Consider the following 18967-nt stretch of genomic DNA (forward strand, 5'->3'; position numbering starts at 1 on the left):
GAGCTTAGCTCTTACACTGTGAGTTGCTGTGGTTGTTGGGTTTAAGTTTCTCGGTGTAAAACTGGAATGATGCTTTTCTTGTAAAGCACCTTGCTAAGTAACAATTTGAACTACTGATACGATCTGACTTGCTACCATTTTTTCTGGGAATGGGTTTTCTATCAGGTGTTCCTGTTCTAATGAAATATGATTAAATGACTTAATTCATATTTACACAGGCAAGAGCATTTTAAACAGTTTCTTTTTGAATGGTTAATGCAACTTCATCTGCATACCAATGAAATAGCCTGGAAAAATCAAACCTGTGGATGTTCTCCCTTTCTTAGTTTGAGATGCTGTGTAAATAGTGAGTGATACAGTTTTGTAGCAGATGAATGAAATGTCTCTTCACCTATGGATATCACGAGTCTAGGAGCATGTCTGAAACAGAAAATACCAAAACACTGTAGATTACTCTTGCACTGGGATGTGTCCTAAACGATGACAAGAAAATGGATTTAGTCTGTCTTACACCTGTTAGGCAGACAAATGTTAGGAAGTTGGAGTAGCTCAAAAGGCAAGCTAATTAGGTTTAAAAGAACTCACCAAATACCTTGGGTTTTGCTTTATTAAATAAATAGCTACTCTAGTAGCAGATAAAACCTGTTTTTGCAGAATCATGGAGGAAAGCTTTTAAGCTCTCTTTGGACAAGATCCCCCATAGCTCATTTTACAGAGAAAGACTAATTTTATGATTAAGACCTTTCAGAAACCTGCATCCCATCACATTTGCATCTATGTCATCCTACCTTTCCTTGTTCCAGGCTAATCGGTCGCGTGACCTGGGAGCAACAGTATATTGTGTTGGTGTGAAAGACTTCAATGAGACCCAGGTAAAGGACACACTGGCTCTGTTTACTGGGGTACTTAGCACAGGTGTATGTTGAACACAAGCACACATTCCTGAATCACTTTCTCAAGACTTCTCAAGTGGTCTTTCTGTCCTTCTGTTGACTGTTTGACAGTCTAAAGTGACTGGCTGAAGTGTCTTGGTCTGGGTGTTGGGTTTAAGCCCCTTTCTGTCTAAATCTTCATATGTGGAGAACTGTCCCTCTGTCTGCACGCCACAATGACTCTTGCTAATGGTGCAGAAAAGCAGATGAAAAGACATGTGAGGAACAGCAAATCAGTCTGGCTTAAGCTGTAGGCAGAAGGGGGTTGTGAGGACTTTTGTTTTCCCTATAAAACTGAGGTATTGCTATATAGCACTTCAGTTTCAGTCCATCTTTTCTCTCATGGGAAAACTATGCTGTAGAAAGCACACACCGTCATTAGTGACACTAATATTTTACAGTGTTCTCCCATTTGATAGTCTGATTTCTAAATTTATCATCTGAATGTTAGTATGTCTGTGAATTACATTTTGTACCAACTGTAACAGTTGACATTATATTTTTCTAACATGAGTCAAACACTTGTACAGACCCTAAGTGGAGTGCTGAAATATTTACTGAATAGAGCTTTTCCAGGTTTTCAGTTTTGTAACAAAGCTTCAAACACTGATTCAAAAAGGAGTTGAAACAAACTTTGTTTAGAACAAACTCCTCTGAATCAAAACCAGACACTAGTGTAACCCAGAGTAAATTATAGAAAAAGCAAGGAGGGAATAAAATGGCAGACTAGATCTAAAGTAGCAGATCTCAAAGACAGCTGCTACTTGAAGTCATTTAGATGCTGAAGAAATTAACTGGAATGAGATGACTGTGTCTGAAGTCCCAGAATGCACTAGGAGGAGGACAACTATGGGGAATGAGTTGAGAAAACTGTAAACATCCTGGTTTAGGGAAGCTGCTGTATCTTGGCCAACAAGCAGTAAGCAGCTTTACTACCCTTCTTGGGGCAGGCAGGGGAAAGTTGCCTGGAGTATTTCTCTGGATACAACCCAGGAGATTGGCAGTTTGGTGTTTTGCTTAGAAGTGGGAGTTCCGAGTGACATGAGCTGTAAAGGTAGAGCCAGTGGGGTTTAGGGAGGAATGTGTGGCTAGTCTGCTGCCTCCAGTTTGCAATGCTACAGGAAACGCCAAAGAGGCCTGCTGGGTTGACGTTACCTCTGCCATGGGAGAGAATTACTATAACAAACGTTGGCCTTGCAGCAGTAAAACTTGATTCTGCTCCAGCAGATGCATGGAGAGCTCATTACTTCTGAATTGGGCTTGTACTTTTGCCTTAACCCTTAGCATGCTCTTGACAAGCAAACCTGTGTGTAGCTCTTTACAGGTGATGTCCTAGTTCCCTTTACCTTAGCACTGCCTCACGAATGGCCCTCTTCCTTGTCATGTAGGCTTCCAAATGTTCTTCTGCTCCCTTTTTCCACTCAGAAAATATCTCCTGTTACAGCTCCCTGCTTTCTTCTTGACTCTCTTATGGTTGAGCCTAGGGCAAATAGTCAAATCTCTGTCCTGACAGGAAAGGTGCATCAGGCCTGTATCTCCAGATGGGGTATAATCTGCATTAGTCTTCTCTGTATGTGAAAATGCTGAATAATTGTTATTAGTTCCCTGGTTTAAATTATGTATATGATGAAGTGTTTTGCTGCATTAGTGGCCTGTCATGTTGATGCTGTGGCCTGTTTTAGCTGGGGAGTTACTGTGCTGGGTTATTTACAATCATGCAGGAGACGGATTTTGCAATAAAGATCATTAGGCTCCGGGCTGCTGAAAGCCACGTTCTGTCTGTCTTCAAAGTTAAAGGGAACCTTTTCTGATTCCCAATACAGAGCTTTCTAAAATCAATCAGGCTGAAGAGAGAAATTGTCAGTGCTTGACAAACTATAATGCACTAGCAATCTGTACAGAGTACTTGGAGTATTTGGTTTTTTTACTTGCCAATGGATGAGTCTGGAGAAGTCTTAATTTGCTGCCTTCTGGCTAATTTATCTCATTCTTTGCATTTCTCTTTTATTTACTTTTACCGCTCTGTCAGCTGGCGAGAATTGCCGACAGCAAAGATCATGTCTTTCCAGTGAATGATGGTTTTGAAGCCCTTCAGGGGATCATAGACTCTGTAAGTATTTTTAATCATGTGTTTGCATATGTGCATGTTAGTTTCTGTCAGCTTGTGCTGTTGAAGGTTTAGTTTTCCTGTGATCACGGGGACCTGCTGACTGCTATTAAATCACTTAAACGTTTAGTCTGAAAAGCAAAGACCAGAAACTGACCTTTGTTTGTACTAATATTGCTACTTTAAGGTAGAGTTTATCAACAGGTCACAATACAGGAAGCTTTGAGCCAAAATATTATCTTTGTATGTCTCCTTCCTTGATGGGAAGTAACTGCCCAAAGGGACTGCATCAGAAGTGTGGCCAGCAGGTCAAAGAGGGTGATTCTGCCCCTCTACTCCACTCTCGTGAGACCCCACCTGGAGTACTGCATCCAGCTCGGGAGTCCCCAACATAAGAAGGACATGGACTTGCTGGAGTGTGTCCAGAGGAGAGCCACAAGGATGATCCAAGGGCTGGAGCACCTCTCCTATGAGGAGAGGCTGAGAGAGTTGGGGTTGTTCAGCCTGGAGAAGAGAAGGCTCCGGGGAGATCTTATTGGGGCCTTCCAGTACCTAAAGGGGGCCTACAGGAGAGCCAGGGAAGGACTTTTTACTGGGGCATGTAGCGATAGGACGAGGGGGAATGGCTTTAAACTGGAAGAGAGCAGGTTCAGATTAAACATTAGGAAGAAGTTTTTCACTCTGAGGGTGGTGAGGCACTGGCACAGGTTGCCCAGAGAGGTTGTTGAGGCCCCATCCCTGGAGGTGTTCAAGGCCAGGCTGGACGTGGCCTTGGGCAACCTGGGCTGGTGGGAGGTGTCCCTGCCTATGGCAGGGGGGTTGGAACTCAATGATCTTTAAGGTCCTTTCCAACCTAAACCATTCTATGATTCTATAGTAAGAGTTTATAAAATGGCTGCCACAGACTGGGACAGCAGAGATGTGTTAGAGCACGTTCTGTATGAAGGATTAGGGCAATCTGACCTCTCTCTTTCTGTTAGCATCCTTTCTGTCCTGATGGATGTGCTTCACTGCTCACCTATTTAGAATGGGGGAAGGGATCTTGCTATGTGTGCCAAAATCCCCAAAACTCAGCTTTCTACATTCGGCCTCCTGACAAATGGGCTATTTATATTCTCCTCCAGTCCTAGGTTTCCCGATTCAGATGGATCAATTCCTGACCTTTCCTCTGAGGGTTGGGTGCAGGATATAAGAGCTGGCCTGTTCCTGAGCAGCTGGGATAAGAGCTAGCAGTTCAGCTGACAGAGGGAGGGGCATGGATTGATTCCTTTCCCATGGCTTGCGTACAAGTCATGCAAATGGCTCTGTGGTCTTTACTGGCGAATAAAGATGCCTGATGAGGCATCCCTATTTGTAGCTCTAAAACTTTGAGTGGCCTACTACTGTCTCACCTAGGACCAACGCTTCCCTTGACCAAGCAGAAAAGGCAATGTATAAGAGGATGTGTGTGCTGTTTTCATTATAAGTCTAAAACGTGCCAAGTGTTCACTGGGAAAAATATGTTTTCAGGTAACTGTATTTTTCTGTTCCTTTTGCTCAGTCGTATCTTATTACTGTTCTAATTAGATTGTTTCCCATGGCTACAGAGAAGGATGTGAAATCCTTTTAAGGACACGTGTTTTGTTCATTTTGGTATAGGCTTTTTAGTTGATAAAACACAGATGAAATATACAACTTGAAGCTAGTGAGGGTATGTTCACCAGGGGGGTCTCAGATTTCTGTGTTTACAGTGGTTACACACTATTCTGACCATGTACTACCAAGCAAAACTGTTCCCTCAGCACAGGAAAATTTTCCCTAATGCTCTCGCATGTAGATGGAATACAATCCCTGGCTTATTGGTTTTCCTGGCACTATCCAAGTGTGGGGCTACTGCCTCAATTCTCTTGGACAATCAGGTGTTGCATGTCACTTAAGAAAGCAACAAAACAACAAAAAAACCTAGTTTGCTTCCCAGCCCTGCATTCCCTTTGCAGCTGTTTTTAATGACTTCCAGCAGCAGTACTGACTCCCTTTCCAGTTACATGTAACTGAATGGGAAGATTTCAGCCTCCAGGAACCTAGTCAAGAACTGCTTCAGTTGACTGGTGCAAGATTTACGAGCGCTGCAAAGGAGGGTCACGAGGAAGTGTAATTGTACAGTAATTAACCTCTGACCTGATCACTTGCGTTTGAGTGACGCAATTGTGATAGGTTGGGTAGAAAGGAGATGTGTAAAAGGAATGACAAGAAGGATGTTGATCAGTCTGTAGGATAACAAATCTCTAGATTCCTGTTCTAGCTGGAAAATAAGCTCCCTCATTCCTTCTTTTTTTGTCCTTGCAAAGCCCCTCTGCCTTAGAGGAAACAAGCAACGGATTTGTGTTCACAGGAAAACATTTTAATGTTGAAAGGGCCGTGAGATTTGGAAGCTTCTTTCAATTCCTATGTAAGAGGATAGCAAGGATGCTCAGCCATGTGTAGAGAGGATTGGTTAGACTACAAGCTGCTGGTTGATATAACAGGGGAAGGAAGGAGAAAATTATGAACCTGGGGGAGATTTGTGTTTGAAATCAGGCTAGAGATGTGAAGACCTGGGTTTGTTCTGGTCTGCAGTGATTTGGTGTGAACTGCCCTGTATTCCTGCTGAGGTGGCCTGACTCTTCCCCCGTCCCCTTGTCCTGAGGAGTAGATCTGTTTTGACCCTCTATGTGTGCAGAGGCGGTAGACTTAAGTCCCTCTGGAATGAGAAAGAGGGTCGGAGCTGGGAGTGGTGGAGCTTGAGGCTGGCCTCGGCCAGGCCTCTACATCTGCCGTTCGGTGGTGGGTCTGCAAGTGTTTCAGTACACCTGCCTTTCCTTTTCCATGGGAGCCAGCAAGTTTTTAAGTTAGCAGCTGCAGGGAGATCTGCTCAGTGCTTTCCGAGGAGGGCTATCTCCCATGGAGCACCAGCAAGCTATCCAGCTGAAAATATAGTGCCACACTGAAGTCATGCATAAAACCATGATTCTTAGTAGGAGCTGAAGGTATTCAGTACACTGAAGGTTTTGGTCCTTGGAACCTTTTGGTTCCAATACAACTTTTTTTATTAAGCAAACCAGTTGCGTTCTCTCCCTCAGTGAAAAAGCCACTGCTAAAACTTCACCTTTCCCCATGTTTAACAGGGGTTTTGAATTTATTAGGAGGGAAGAATCTGGTAGAGAAACAGACATCTGATTGCTATAAGGTGAGAAAGGGAAGGAACTGAAGTGACTTATTAAGTTTGTCTTTGCTGTGAAAAGTTTCTGCAGATAATAACCTGTCAGTTTAAAGCAAATGGAGCAAGTCTTAGAAGAAAAACCTGAAACTCAACTTCATCTGCTGCTCAGTATGTCTTTGGTAGGAGTGCTGGAGATGATGGAACACGAAGCAACATGAAAGTCAGGATAGGATCCTGTCATTGATTTGCCTGGAGCCTTCTACAGAAACTGACTGAAACAGCAGTCGCTTGGAACAGGTATACTCCCTGTTCCTTGCCATGTGTTAAATGGTGGTACTGGCTTGAAGCTTATCCCCAATAGAGGTGTAATCATGGTCCCTTAGAAAGCATTCTCTGAGTGAGCTGCAGGAAGCCTCATGAAGCAGTTGTGATGTATAAGAAATGTAGTAGTATGAACTAGTTTGTGGGACTCTCTCCTAGCTGTATAAATTGTGCAAATGATTCATCCTTTTAAGTTTAAATTCTGGTGTACTCCTTTTGGATCATCTTGCAGTAGTGTCCACCTACCCTCAGTATTTTTCAGGTCTTGCTTCAGCTCTTGAAATTGATATGGCAGTTCAATGTACTCCTTCACCTCAGGAAAATTTAGCTTAGAAATGTACTGTCTCAGAATACTTCTGTTACACAAACTGCAGCGCTGGGTTTGTGTAGGGTGGTAACTTTTGTAAGAACTTGATGTGAGCACCTGGTAGTATGAGAAGTATGAGAAATGTGGCAATGTTTTTACATACTCCTCCTGCGCTAGCTGATCAAACTTCATTTGCAAGTAGATAAACTGTATATTCCCTGGTGCACGGAGAGGGGCTGGGACTCTATGAACTGGGGAGAGATGAGAGACAGTTACTTCCTCTTGTGAGCCACGTCCTGTATGGGCAAAATCTGTAATGTACACAAAATGTCTAAGTCAGCTGTCTGCATTACTTCTTACGTGTAGCCCAAGCATTATGTGTACACTGCCCAGGGTCAGCAAGCTGGGCTCTCTAAACCTCTGCAGCCAGTAAGGAAGGATGGCATCTCCAGAGGGCAATTCAGAGCAGGAGCTTCATGTAGGTATTCTGATGTGTCTTCTGTCAGAGCCAGGCTTTCTACATAGGCCAAAGTGAAAATCAACAACTCAAGCCTCTTGGCTGGGGTAGCTAACTTACCCATCTAAAGTAGAAGTGAACCTCCAGTCTCAACTGTATAGTGTTTCTTGTTACTTTTAGTGGTATACGATCACGCTTTCTGCTTCTTTCTTCCCCCAAATGCATCTTTAAAAAGGAATTAATATATTTCATTTTACTTCACTCATGCAGCTATTATTGGACAGGAAACACTTCATAAATAAATTACTGTTTTGTAATTGGCAACAGACTTTGTTACTTAGTAATTCAACAGAGCTTGATAATGAGTACCTAGCCTCAGACTGTAGGTCATTCACACCAACACTGATTAGGCAGTAACCTTCTATTAAACTTCAGCATCCTGTTTGCTAATGAGAATTCCCAAATTTGGTGAAAAAAATTTATAAGAAATATGCAGCTGCTCTGGTGAAATATTCTGTCTGCATGCTTGTGGACCAGAATACCAAATGAAAGCTTCCAGCAGCAGAATTATTTCACTCCCCTTCTTCCCTTTGTTTCCAAAAGGGCCCAGGTGACCTACAGGGCCTCTCCTGGCTCTTGGCCTTTAATGCATTGCTTGGCAGAAAGCTAAATTAGTCACAGGTAGTGCAAAATTCAGTTCTGTCCTGATAGAGATAACTGTGACAAATAAAGCCATGCTTCCACAAGGGCGTGTTGCATTTTTTGTTTGGCATGTCAACAAATATTAACAAGAGATCCTCCCAGGAGCCTGCGTGAAGCTGGAGCATAATTGGAGCCCCATAGAGTACAACAGGAGACTGATTTGGGAATCTGAGCTTGGTGATTAAGTGTGTGCTGCTAAAGACAATGGGATGCTTCCTCACCGAGAGCGAGCACGTGCTTCAAATATTTTTCTGCTTGGAAGCCAAGGCAAGCTGCCTTGAGGCCTGCAGTTAGTTACCAAGTAAACCAGAACTGTTGTAATTCTCCCTGTGAAAACGAGGATGTGGAGGCAGTTCTCTCGTGTGTGCCGTCGGAGCTGTTTATAGGCACTCAGCTGGGAGATTGCATCACCACTCTTGCATGTTATTTTGCTTTCCTGGGGAGCCAGACGGCAGCGAGTGAAGCGCACCTACAGCCCACACAAGGCTGTGCAGTCCTCAAGAAATGAAAGATTTGATGAACTTTTCTATGATTAATATGTTGAAGTCCTTTTTGAGCTTATTTTTATGACGAGGAGGAGACATAAAGGAATTCTTTTGCAATAGTTACTGCTGCCTGATTTTCACTTTAAGTTAGGGTGGGTGCTTGGAGCATTGGAAACTTCTTATTATTCTAAATCAAAATAAATATTGCAGTTGGCACTGTAAAAAGCCATTAAGGCCAGCTTTTTATAGTCACGTAAATGGGTTGGATTGGACTGAAAGGGAGCTCTGCATCATTTAATTGAGACACCTGCTATTCCACCCCCCCATCCAAGTTGGCTTACAGCATGAATGTTTGCAAATGACTGAATACAAGTCATGAAATTCAAACCTAATCATGTGAAATTTTACTTGATTTTTTTTTTTAAATGAAAGTATTGATTGTATTTTTCATGCATTTGTTCTCCAACTTATTTGCCGAATTCTCTTTCACTTCATTGCTGCGAGACAATGAGAAGAAACATATATTAAAACATTTCAGGATGCTGAGGGAGAGGGGAGCAGAATCTAAGAGGAAATTTGGAAAAATGTGAAAAGATTCTTTTCTTATGGGGGACATTTTTCGGTGGATAGGAAAAACACTTGGAAAAGCAGCAACTCTTAGTTGTGCTCATTAGCCCCGGCAGTCACTTTGGGAGGAAAAATGCTGTATCTTCAGAGAAGCAGAACTTGGAATGAGTAAGAGGCAGCATAGGACTATAGTATAGGACTGACACGAGATGGATGGCTACAGATAGATACTTTGGAAGAGTGTTCTTACAGTCCTCTTTATTTCTTGTGTATTTTCCTTATTTTCCCTTTCAAATTCTTCTAGGGCTTTTGAGTTCAGTTCTCAACTGTTGACTTTCTCTTTTTTTCCTCTTGACAGTTCCTGTATAACCTTGTTCCTGCAAATCTTTCTCCTCACTTGTCAGGCTGCCAGCAGCTCAGACGGTCCTGGTTCCTTCAGTCCCTTGGTACTCTTTCAGTCTCTACCAGCCCTGCTTCTGAGTAACTCAAACTTTTGTTCAAAAGTTTTTCAAAAATAAGGCATGGGTCTATCTGTACCTTTTGTATTTGAGGCAGAGAGCCATGACTATGGAGAAAAAGTAGATTAACTTTTTCTTACAAACTGTATTGTATTGGTTGCTGTCCTTACAGATGTTTCAGTTTAAAGTTGGGAAAATAATTTTCATGTTGGATTTGAGTCATGATGCTTGGCTGACATTTACTTGCCTCTTGGAGCTGACCTAAATTTTGATCAGTATTACCTCGTCTATGGGCTGCTCAGCCCAGTGCTGAACACCCACAGCTCTCGGTCCCTGCTTCCGTTCTCACAGGGGCTTATGGACACTGTCACAAGTTTGCTGACTGTGCAGTGAAGAATTTGAGTTGGTCTTCAGAGCGGGGCAAAGGCTGCCGCATGCAAATAACAGCTTGAGCAATTTTAGCACCTTATGGGAGTAAACAGTATCCAACTCTAGCATGCTCCTCGTGGCTTGCGAGCAGTCTGCCAAGCCTGATGCTGAAGTATTTGTGTAAATCACCGTCTACATGTAAAGTGGTTAAAGGCAGTGCCAACCCTTACAAAGACATACTGCTTAATTTAAGTTTGGTTGAAGTAAAGAACAATTGTCCATACATCTTGATTTGAAATTACAGTGCAACTTTGAGGATGCATTCAGGTATGAGCTCATAGATCAGGTTAAAATCTTAAGAAGGTGGAACCACTATGCTGAGACTTGAGAAGTGGCTATGCAGGTATTCCTAGGATGTTTTAATGCAAAGGTAAACAGCTTAGCTTAAAATTCTGATGTTTTACTTGGAGTTTTGTGCACCAGAATAATGTTGGGGAGGGAGGCAGAACTGCAAAGGGAGGGCAATGACATTACCTGACTAACACTTCAGAGTGCACCTTAGTTGTTACGGATCATAGTCTGCATAATAACTTGTACCACAGACAAAGGCAAGCTTGCGCTGAGCTACTGGAGAGCATCGGCATCCGTTGCCTTCCTCCATAGCAATAGCTTGCTGTGGAAGAGCAATGACACCGGGCTGGCTGGTTTAAAGTGAAAAGGTAATTGTGACATGAATGCATAGTGCAATGCTGAGTTAAGCGTTTATGTGAGAATGAGTGCACTCTCATGCTTTCAGATTTGTGTTTCAATAGAAACAAGTCTGAGATACTTAATGATATTTTTTCTGTCCTTTAGATTTTGAAGAAATCCTGTATAGAAATTCTGGCGGCAGAGCCTTCCAGTATATGCGCAGGGGGTAAGTATAAATTGAGGCCCTAGTTGTTCATGTTGCCTAAAATACATCTTTCTTTCCATCTCTAATTGTTGAAGAGTGCAAAAGAAACCAATTAACTGGAGCTAAATCTTTTGCTTTTTTGGTGAATTTCTTTTTCATCTTATGGTAGCTTGCACATTTCCCACTTCTGCCAAATGATGTCAATTCATTTCTTACAGAAAAGGCTTGAATTTGACAGTTTTGCCTAACTATTTTTCAGTCAAACCAGTCTGTCTTACTCGGACTGTGCTATGCTTGAAGTGGATATGCTGCAAAATTACAAAGCAAATCAGAAAATAAGACTTTGCGATTAGGTTTAGAGTTTTGCAATCTCATCATCTCAGGATTATTGCAGGAAGTGCTTCTTAAGAAACTAGCAAGAAAGTCAAATGAGCACACTTCAACCTAAAGGTTTCTTTGAGCATTTCTTAGGTATTTAGTGTTGATACAGTGACTGAGGACTAGAATTCAAACATCTATCAGCTGACTTGTGTGAATTGTACTGTCCCCTCTTTTTGTGCTTGTTCTAATATGATTGTGCTGTGTACTCTGTGGCTTTAAAGTCCTGGCAAGCATTTCTGCATTCAGCAGAACCCAGCTTTTTTCAAAGAAACTTGAGAACCATTTTAGCCTCTTCCATCTGCTTCCTCTGAATTCTTCACGTTTTATTAAGTGTATCCTAACTGTTTGTTGAATTTGCAGCAACTCATTAAGCACAGAGTTTGGGAGCAGAGCTGAAGTTTGTAGAGAAGGACTAGTCCCTGACAAGTTCTGTATCTTCCTTTTTCTTAAATAGGTAGTCCAAATAAGAAAGCCGGTTATCATTACTACTTTGTTTTCACTTCCAAAGCAGCTGCTTTAATCATCCTTCCTGCATCCCCTGCTCCTGAAGCAACTGCCTGTATACCTAAGCATATGTAGGTAGTCATATTTTCCTAGCAGACACAAGACACCAGGCTAAATGCCCAATAAGCACCAGGCATCAGTTTTGCATTCCATGCGTGCCACTACAGTAATTTTGCTTTTTGAAGCCAGGATGGCATAATTGACATGAATTATAGTACTCGGTCATCTATTTCTCATTTTGGCTGCCCATTTAAATAGTTCCTGAGTTAAAAAAGGTTCCAAAACAGGGCTTTGTCTACCATAGTGTGGTAGATGATTGCTGTCATCAGAGTCTCTGATATAGTGCAGGGATGTTCCATAAACATTTGGGAAAGCAAATGAAATTGTATGAACATTCAGACCCACTTTACACACTTATAGATTTATTTGTTTTTAAATATATTTACGTACTTATACAAGTGACAAACAGTGATGCTTATGTAAAGGCGTAAGCCAGAAGATGATTTGTAACCATCATTTATAACCATATTTAACACTCTCTAATATGCTTGTCAGTTGCTTATACATCTTATCACTCCCATTCATTGTGTCTTAATGAGAATGTAGGGGTAATGTACAGCTGTATCCAGCAGAGCCAGCTGAGAGGCAACATAGAGGGGTTTATATAAACCATTCGCATTGGAATTTGGCCAGTACTTCACAAGAGGAGCAATATTAACCTTGAAAAATGCCAACAGTTACTTAGATGCTCAGTTCAAGGCCTCATCTGTGAGTTTGAACAAATGCTCCCTTGCTATGAACGGCAGCTAATTTAATCAATTAGGACTTTGAGGCTAATGAAAGTGCCGTTGAATATGACAGTTATGTGCATTAGTGTCTTCTGAAACTAACTTTTGCAGGTGTAGCTCTGATACCGCGTGTTTTCTTGTTTCTGTGCATGACCTCGAAGAGTGGAAAGAGTGGTGATGGGTTTTCTTTTTTTTGTTGTTTTTTTGTTTGTTTGTTTGTTTAGAAGGAGAGAATGTGAGGGCTCTGTGTTACCTGAAGCCACTCTTGCACTGCAGACTGGTCCCAGACGCTGGAATAAAGAATTTCAGCAACATGTCATTCTGAAATGCCAGTTTCTTGGTGATTTGGTTTTGTATCAGAGCAGACATGCAGGGTGCATACTGTATCTGTTCATTTCAGTTTCAGGCAGAGACAGGGTCCCTGTGGTTAATCTGACTCCATTCATATGCTGTTCTTTGACTGTACTTGAACTCTCATTCCCCAGCAGTTGAGACTTCTGTGATTTCTCTTAAGTATTCATCAGCCCCCGCGCTCCAGAACAGAGCTCTTCTCCCCCGTTCTTCCCAAATGCTCTTGGACAACACATAATGGGCCTGTGAGGCAGCTTCCCTGGCTAGATGTGGTGGGATGATTTGCAGCTTGGCTGTAAATGAGTGGGACCTGGAAGAGAGCCCAGATTCCAGAGCAAATCTGCTTTTTTTGACAAGTACAGTGTATGAGTCCTTAAGGGAGATGAGAGAAGATGGGGACTGTAAAGTGCAAGGGGAAAACTTTGAATCTGCAAAAACTAGGTTCCTTGTTGCTCCTGGGAATTCTAAAACAGGCTGGTGTTTCTGATGTGCTGTGATTATTCCTGCGTTGTCTTGGACGGTGAAACACTTTGTGTTTCAAATCACATTCAACAGTGAAACATCAGTGGAGATTATCTGAGTGCCTCTCCTAGATAGTAACAGGAATTGGGGGGGCTGTTTCCTTTGCCATGGGGAACCGCAGAGTTTGAGTCACTATGTCTGCTGCCAGAACTTCTCTGGCACTATGGCCCTGTTTCAAAATCTGAAAGTCTGGAAATGGTGCTTTCCTTGCAAGGCAGTCTTGATTCTGGTGGCTGCAGGAAGTTTATAAACCTTTCCCACTACTAGATTTAAGTAGTTGGAATAACAGGGGACAGTAGAGAGTGGTCTGAAAAACTTGTGAGAATATGATCTCATTGCTCAGCCCTGCTTGTTCCAAAGAGGACTGCTCAGTTCAGCGCTTAGGTGTAGGTGACTGATGCTTTCTGCTTGTGCCACAGCTTATGGTGACCTTGTAGAGTTGATCTGGAAGAATAGCAAAGAGGAAGACTTGGGGAAATGCCCACAGACTCTGAGATCATAGCCTTTGTCCAGAGACTAGAGACCTGATCAGGTGATGAAATCCCCTGTCGTTGTATGGAAATGAGTCCGGTCAAGGACTCGTGGTCATTGTACAGGCTAGCAGAGCAGGATATGACAAAACCCAGGGCAACTGATACAATTTTGCAGTTACCTAGGAAAGTAGCACTTGAACTTCTCCAAGTTATCTGTCACCAGAAGATCTTTTTTCTTTCCATTGAAAGATACTTTTGCTTTTCTTCACCTAAAACTTTCTGCCCTTTAAAATGTCAACCTGGGGAAGGGAGAGCTCAGTGTCTCTGAAGCTTCATGTTGTCACTGCAGGGCAGTAAATACGTTTCTGTTGTGTATTATTTCCTGTTTCTAAAAACTCAAGTTGAAATTGGGTAGGGAGAGAGTGGCAGTTCAATTTTTAATAATTTCAAAACTTAACAATTGTTAAATTGCAAATTTTAGCTCAAGAGATCTCAAGTGAAAAGTTTCGACATATGTGGCTTGTCTAAATGACTGTTCTTTGCATCGCTATGTATCAATAATCCTCTGTCTCTTTTGCTACAGAGTCGTTCCAGGTTGTCGTGAGAGGAAATGGATTTCGTCATGCCCGTAATGTTGACAGAGTGCTCTGCAGTTTCAGGATCAATGACACGGTTACTCTCAGTAAGCTGTTTTGATATTTTTTTTTTTCTGACTCTGCACTGGCAGGCATTTGCTTGCAAAACATTTTGGAATTTTAAATACGTTTACTGTGAAGGTAATAATTACGGGATGAGGAGCTATTAAACTTGCAGAATGAAGAAGAGAGTTATTTATTTTATTTCTTTTTTTAGAGGAAAATTGCTGGTGGTATTGTATGCTGCGACTCTGATAGCAAGTATGTAAATAGACAAGCTTGAGCAACGGAGGGGACAAAATATAGAAGACGAGAAACTTGCCAGTAAAGAATATCTATATATGTCTTGCTGGGTTAAGTGTGTAGTGAGATCAGGTGTTTCTCTCCTTACCTCTATTTTGTGGTACTTAGCAGAACTGGTCATGTAGCTTAAGTAAACACTCTTGTTGGAAGCTGTGTTGGAGCAGTGGCTAAGGCACTGCTGTTCTTCTGTGGATGCAACTTGGAAAGATGCTTCCTCCACAGAGTTCACCAAGCAGAACTGAAGTAAAAGAAGCAGATTAGACCCCGAGTGTCTGGTCTTTTTGTGAAGTATACTGAGAGCCATTTAGCTGGAAGAAGTAATGACCCTATTGTTCTCATCTGGCATGCCTGCAAACCCACATAGGAAACCAGATAGCATAACTCATAGCTAATACCACCAGTGACAGTAACATTTATCTTTTCTAACACGAAATGTATTCAGAAGCTCCCTGATCATTTTGGAGGCAGTCCTGACCCTTTTGACTATAGAATAAACGCGTGAATTAGTTGCTTACTTGTGGAAGTCTAATGGCTCAATGTTGGACTTGCTCATGCTTTGAGCACCTTTGCAATTTACTCTCTGGAGCAGGGGAACAGTTTGCTAAGGCTTTTCGCCCTGTGAGGAATGCCACTGAGCATTCAGGGCAGGTGTAGGACAGTGAATGTATGTAATTTGTCCTGAATGGCTTTTGTACTGTTTCTGCTGGCCTCGGCTGTAGTAGGCAGGTTCTGAAATTGCCAGCTCTTGTGTCACTAAGCAGAAAGCTAGGCTGCCTGTGGATCATGGTTGCTTAATTCAGTTATGGTGAGTGTTGATGAAGAGCAGAAGCTGGAGGTCTAAGTGTCCAGGGAGGAGCAGGTGGCATTGGAGGGGGAAATAGGGAAGGAGAGGGATCTGAGTAAAAGCACTGGGGTGGGTGGGATATGGTGAATTAACTGCTTTGGAGGCACCTCCATGCAACCCAGAGATAAATACTGGAGATATGTGAAAAAGTGAGAGGTGGCTTTCAAAAAAGAACAGCAGAGGCAGCCACAGATTTGTGCTTTTCCTTTTAAGCTCTATAAAATTGGACCCAAACCTGACATGTGGCCGGAACTCCTTAAATCTGGATCATGGCTGCATTTAGGTGTTGAACTATGTTTGGTTTCTCCCCAGACTTCAGATCCAAAGTTTTGTTTGGATCACATGTGTTATAAAGTCTCCTAGTTCTCTAGAGCTGGGCAGGAAACCTTCCTTTCTCTCTCTACCTGGAAGGTTGTAATGGAAATGAAATTGCTGGTCAAATATTTAGAAGTTTTCTTTTCCTCAAAAGTCTGAAGCTATGTGGTGCAAACCCAAAAGTCTTTGGGTTTGGTTGGTAGAAGCTGTCAGTTTGTGTCATTCTTAGTTTGCATGTCTCTTGTCTTGTTTCAATCAAAATGTGAATATCTCATCTAAAACATATAATTTGGGTGAAAATTTCCACTTTGTGGAAGAGCTACTTTCAGTTCAAGAGAAATGTTAATGGGGGATTTTTTGAGCAGTTGTATTTCATGCTAAGAAATGCATGGATGTGTATGATGGAAGTTACAGGAGTTACAAGACTACCACTTGGCATGACAGAAGCCCCTAAAGTTGCAAGATTTAGGAGTCCTGGCACCCAGCCTACTACTCTTCCTACTGGTTTATGGGGCCTCTTCAGAATCTAGAGATTTGGTGCAGGTCTCATTTCTCAATTGCCTGTTTTTCATTCATTTCTGCCTCCATATCTGTCCAACAATTGTCCTTCTCATGGCCCCCTTTGCATTGTGAGTCTAGGACAGGACTCTGAGCCTGAATGGAAAGTAATAGTAGCGTCCTGGTTTGAGCGGCCCAGGACTAATTTCCCTTTCAGTAATTTTACTTTTCAGTAAAGTCTTTATATTTACTTTACAGCCAGCTATGGTGAGTGGGTTTCAAGGTCTCAGTGTTTTTGAGCTCACCAGGTACAGGGATGAGGAAGAGCGTGGCCCGGGCACTTGACCCAAGCTGGCCCACAAGATTATTTCATACCATGAAGGTCACATTCAATATAAATGAGAAAGTTTGCTGAGGAGTTCTCTCTTTTCCTTGATAGCTGTCATCCCAACCACTTCTTGCCCCGTTGCGGGAGCCCTGAGCCCTTCCCTTCCTCCCGAAGCTGCAGCACTTGCAGTGTCCCACATTTGCTGTCCCCTGCTGGGAGTGCCCAGCTTCTACAGGTAGAATGGGCTGAGCATAATCATTGTATATTTTATATTGGTATCGATATCAATATTGGTTCTTTAGTGTTATTAATGTTAATTATCTGTTCTTACTCTATTAATTCTGTTTATATTTCATCTCTCAGGCTTCCTTGTTTGTTCCCAATTCCCCTTCCTAGGTGGGGAGGGGTCATCGGGTGAAAGAATAATTGTCTAAACAACAAGAAATAGTTGTGGGTTCCTCAAACCGTAACAAGTAGCTACTGTTCCTGCCAGCTTTGTGAGGTAGGGAAGTGTTACTAATGCTATCCTTTTCTCTTCTATGTAAAGTCTTTTCAGCACTTGATTTGCTGTTCCGCTTTTTCATCCAGAGAAGACTACTTACTCCCTTCTTGTCATTAGCTTGATAGTTACCTCTGTTACCTGAGGCTGTGCTAGCTGTGACCTGCCCTTGCATCCCAATTGCTTCTCAGCTCAGCTTCCTCAGAGCTGTCTGGCTCTGGAGCGAGGCGTTCATTCCTGGAAACATCCTAAAGTCTTCACAGAGCGAAGAATGTCATCCATCAGCTTTCCACTATTCAGTGTGTCCTGTCTATGGAGACACAAAAACATCCAGTGTTGCCAATGGAACTGTTTGCGAGGGTTACCTCACTCCCAAACACTGTGACCTGGTGGTGGGGGGGGTGAGGAGGAAGACTCCTTCCTCTCTTCTGTGTGCTAACTGCCTGTCTAGCTGAGTAATTTATTATGGTTTCTGTCATCATAATTTCATAGTAGCTTTCAGGAAAGAGCAGCTTATCTTAGTGCAATCCATCGGCTTTTTTTGTTTGAAGCTGTCTTCCTGTGTCCATAAAATGACTGTGGAAAATGAGGATAAAGGCCAAATATGTTCCCCGCCTTCTGACCTGATGCATTCGTTGTGTCCTGAATTGATGCATAGGTGAAAAGTGAGCTCATTCTCCTTGGCACTGCACCAAGATTTCTCTCTTCATTTTGTACAGTACTAGATGATGTTTGCAGTGACCTGGAAGCAGGAGGCCACAAACTCAGTTTCTGAGTTCAAACCATTCGCTGGTTGACGGAACTCGCCAGTCATTCATCAATGTTCTCAACCCCAAGTCTCTCCTGGTGGGAACTGGCACAGCTCTGTTAAGTTTAAGTTGCTCTATGTGCAAATGTATCTGTGTTTTGTTTTACTGGAGCCTGCAGCTCCAGCCTGTGTTCTCAGTGGGCCCTTGTGGCACTTAGCTGCAAACAGCTTAATATAAAAGTTAACCCAATGAGAATTTTATAGAAACCTTATAGAGATTGGATAGCTCAGCCGTGTTTGTTTGCTTGAAACCTCTCAGTCTCTGATTGTATTTTAAAAGATAACACTAAGCCAACACTTCCTGAAATCTTAAATTATCCCAGATGAGATGTAGACCAGCACAGCTAGGACTTGCTGAGGTTAAGGGCATGAGCTAATGGTTTTTTATTGGGAGTATTGGCAGAGAAAAGTGGCAGGTGAAGAGAGCATCAGCTCATAATGTTCATAGCTATGGGATAAAAAAAAAAAGGAACATCTGTAGAAACCATGAAGAATATTTGGCTGAGCAGAACTGTAATCAGATGCATGTTCAACAGCAGGGTGTTTTCTGCCAGCAGCAGGACCTAGGAGAATTGGTTTCAGGCTGCACAGAGTTAAAAGTAATTATCCAGTGCCATGACTTATGACTGCTTTGTGGTGCTAAAATGTCTTTGTCTGTCCAGATTGTGCAGGATCCAGCAAAGATAGTTCTGGGCATAGAGGCGAGCTCTGTCCTAGGCAATTTAAAACTGATTAGAGAGATGAAAAATGGGTAGGGAAACAGCATGCACCACAGCAAAGGTGGGGCTAGATCTTTTGCACTCTAGTGAATGCTCTGGATGCTTGGCCAAAACTGATCATTTGCACAAACTAGCCAGATTCTTTTTCAGCACTAAGTACCAGAAGTGAGGGAAAATGAGGCAAAGACAGTGGGAGCAGGACTTGGCCAGATACCAGAGGA

General features: G+C 42.4%; 1 protein-coding gene across 1 annotated transcript in view; it reads left to right on the forward strand.

Annotated features, from left to right (window-relative positions):
• Window positions 1-18967, forward strand: part of ANTXR1 (ANTXR cell adhesion molecule 1) — a gene marked incomplete at its 5' end in the record, with an annotated part of 107302 nt that overhangs the window by 18327 nt on the left and 70008 nt on the right. Inside the window, 4 exons of the mRNA XM_082495638.1 lie at window positions 804-872; window positions 2962-3042; window positions 10739-10799; window positions 14381-14479. Of these exons, the coding sequence (XP_082351764.1) occupies window positions 804-872; window positions 2962-3042; window positions 10739-10799; window positions 14381-14479 (310 nt within the window). The remainder of the gene's footprint in view (window positions 1-803; window positions 873-2961; window positions 3043-10738; window positions 10800-14380; window positions 14480-18967) is intronic.

The sequence above is a fragment of the Vanellus vanellus genome (genome assembly GCF_965231255.1).
Source record: "Vanellus vanellus genome assembly, chromosome: 26".
Taxonomy (NCBI): Eukaryota; Metazoa; Chordata; class Aves; order Charadriiformes; family Charadriidae; genus Vanellus; species Vanellus vanellus.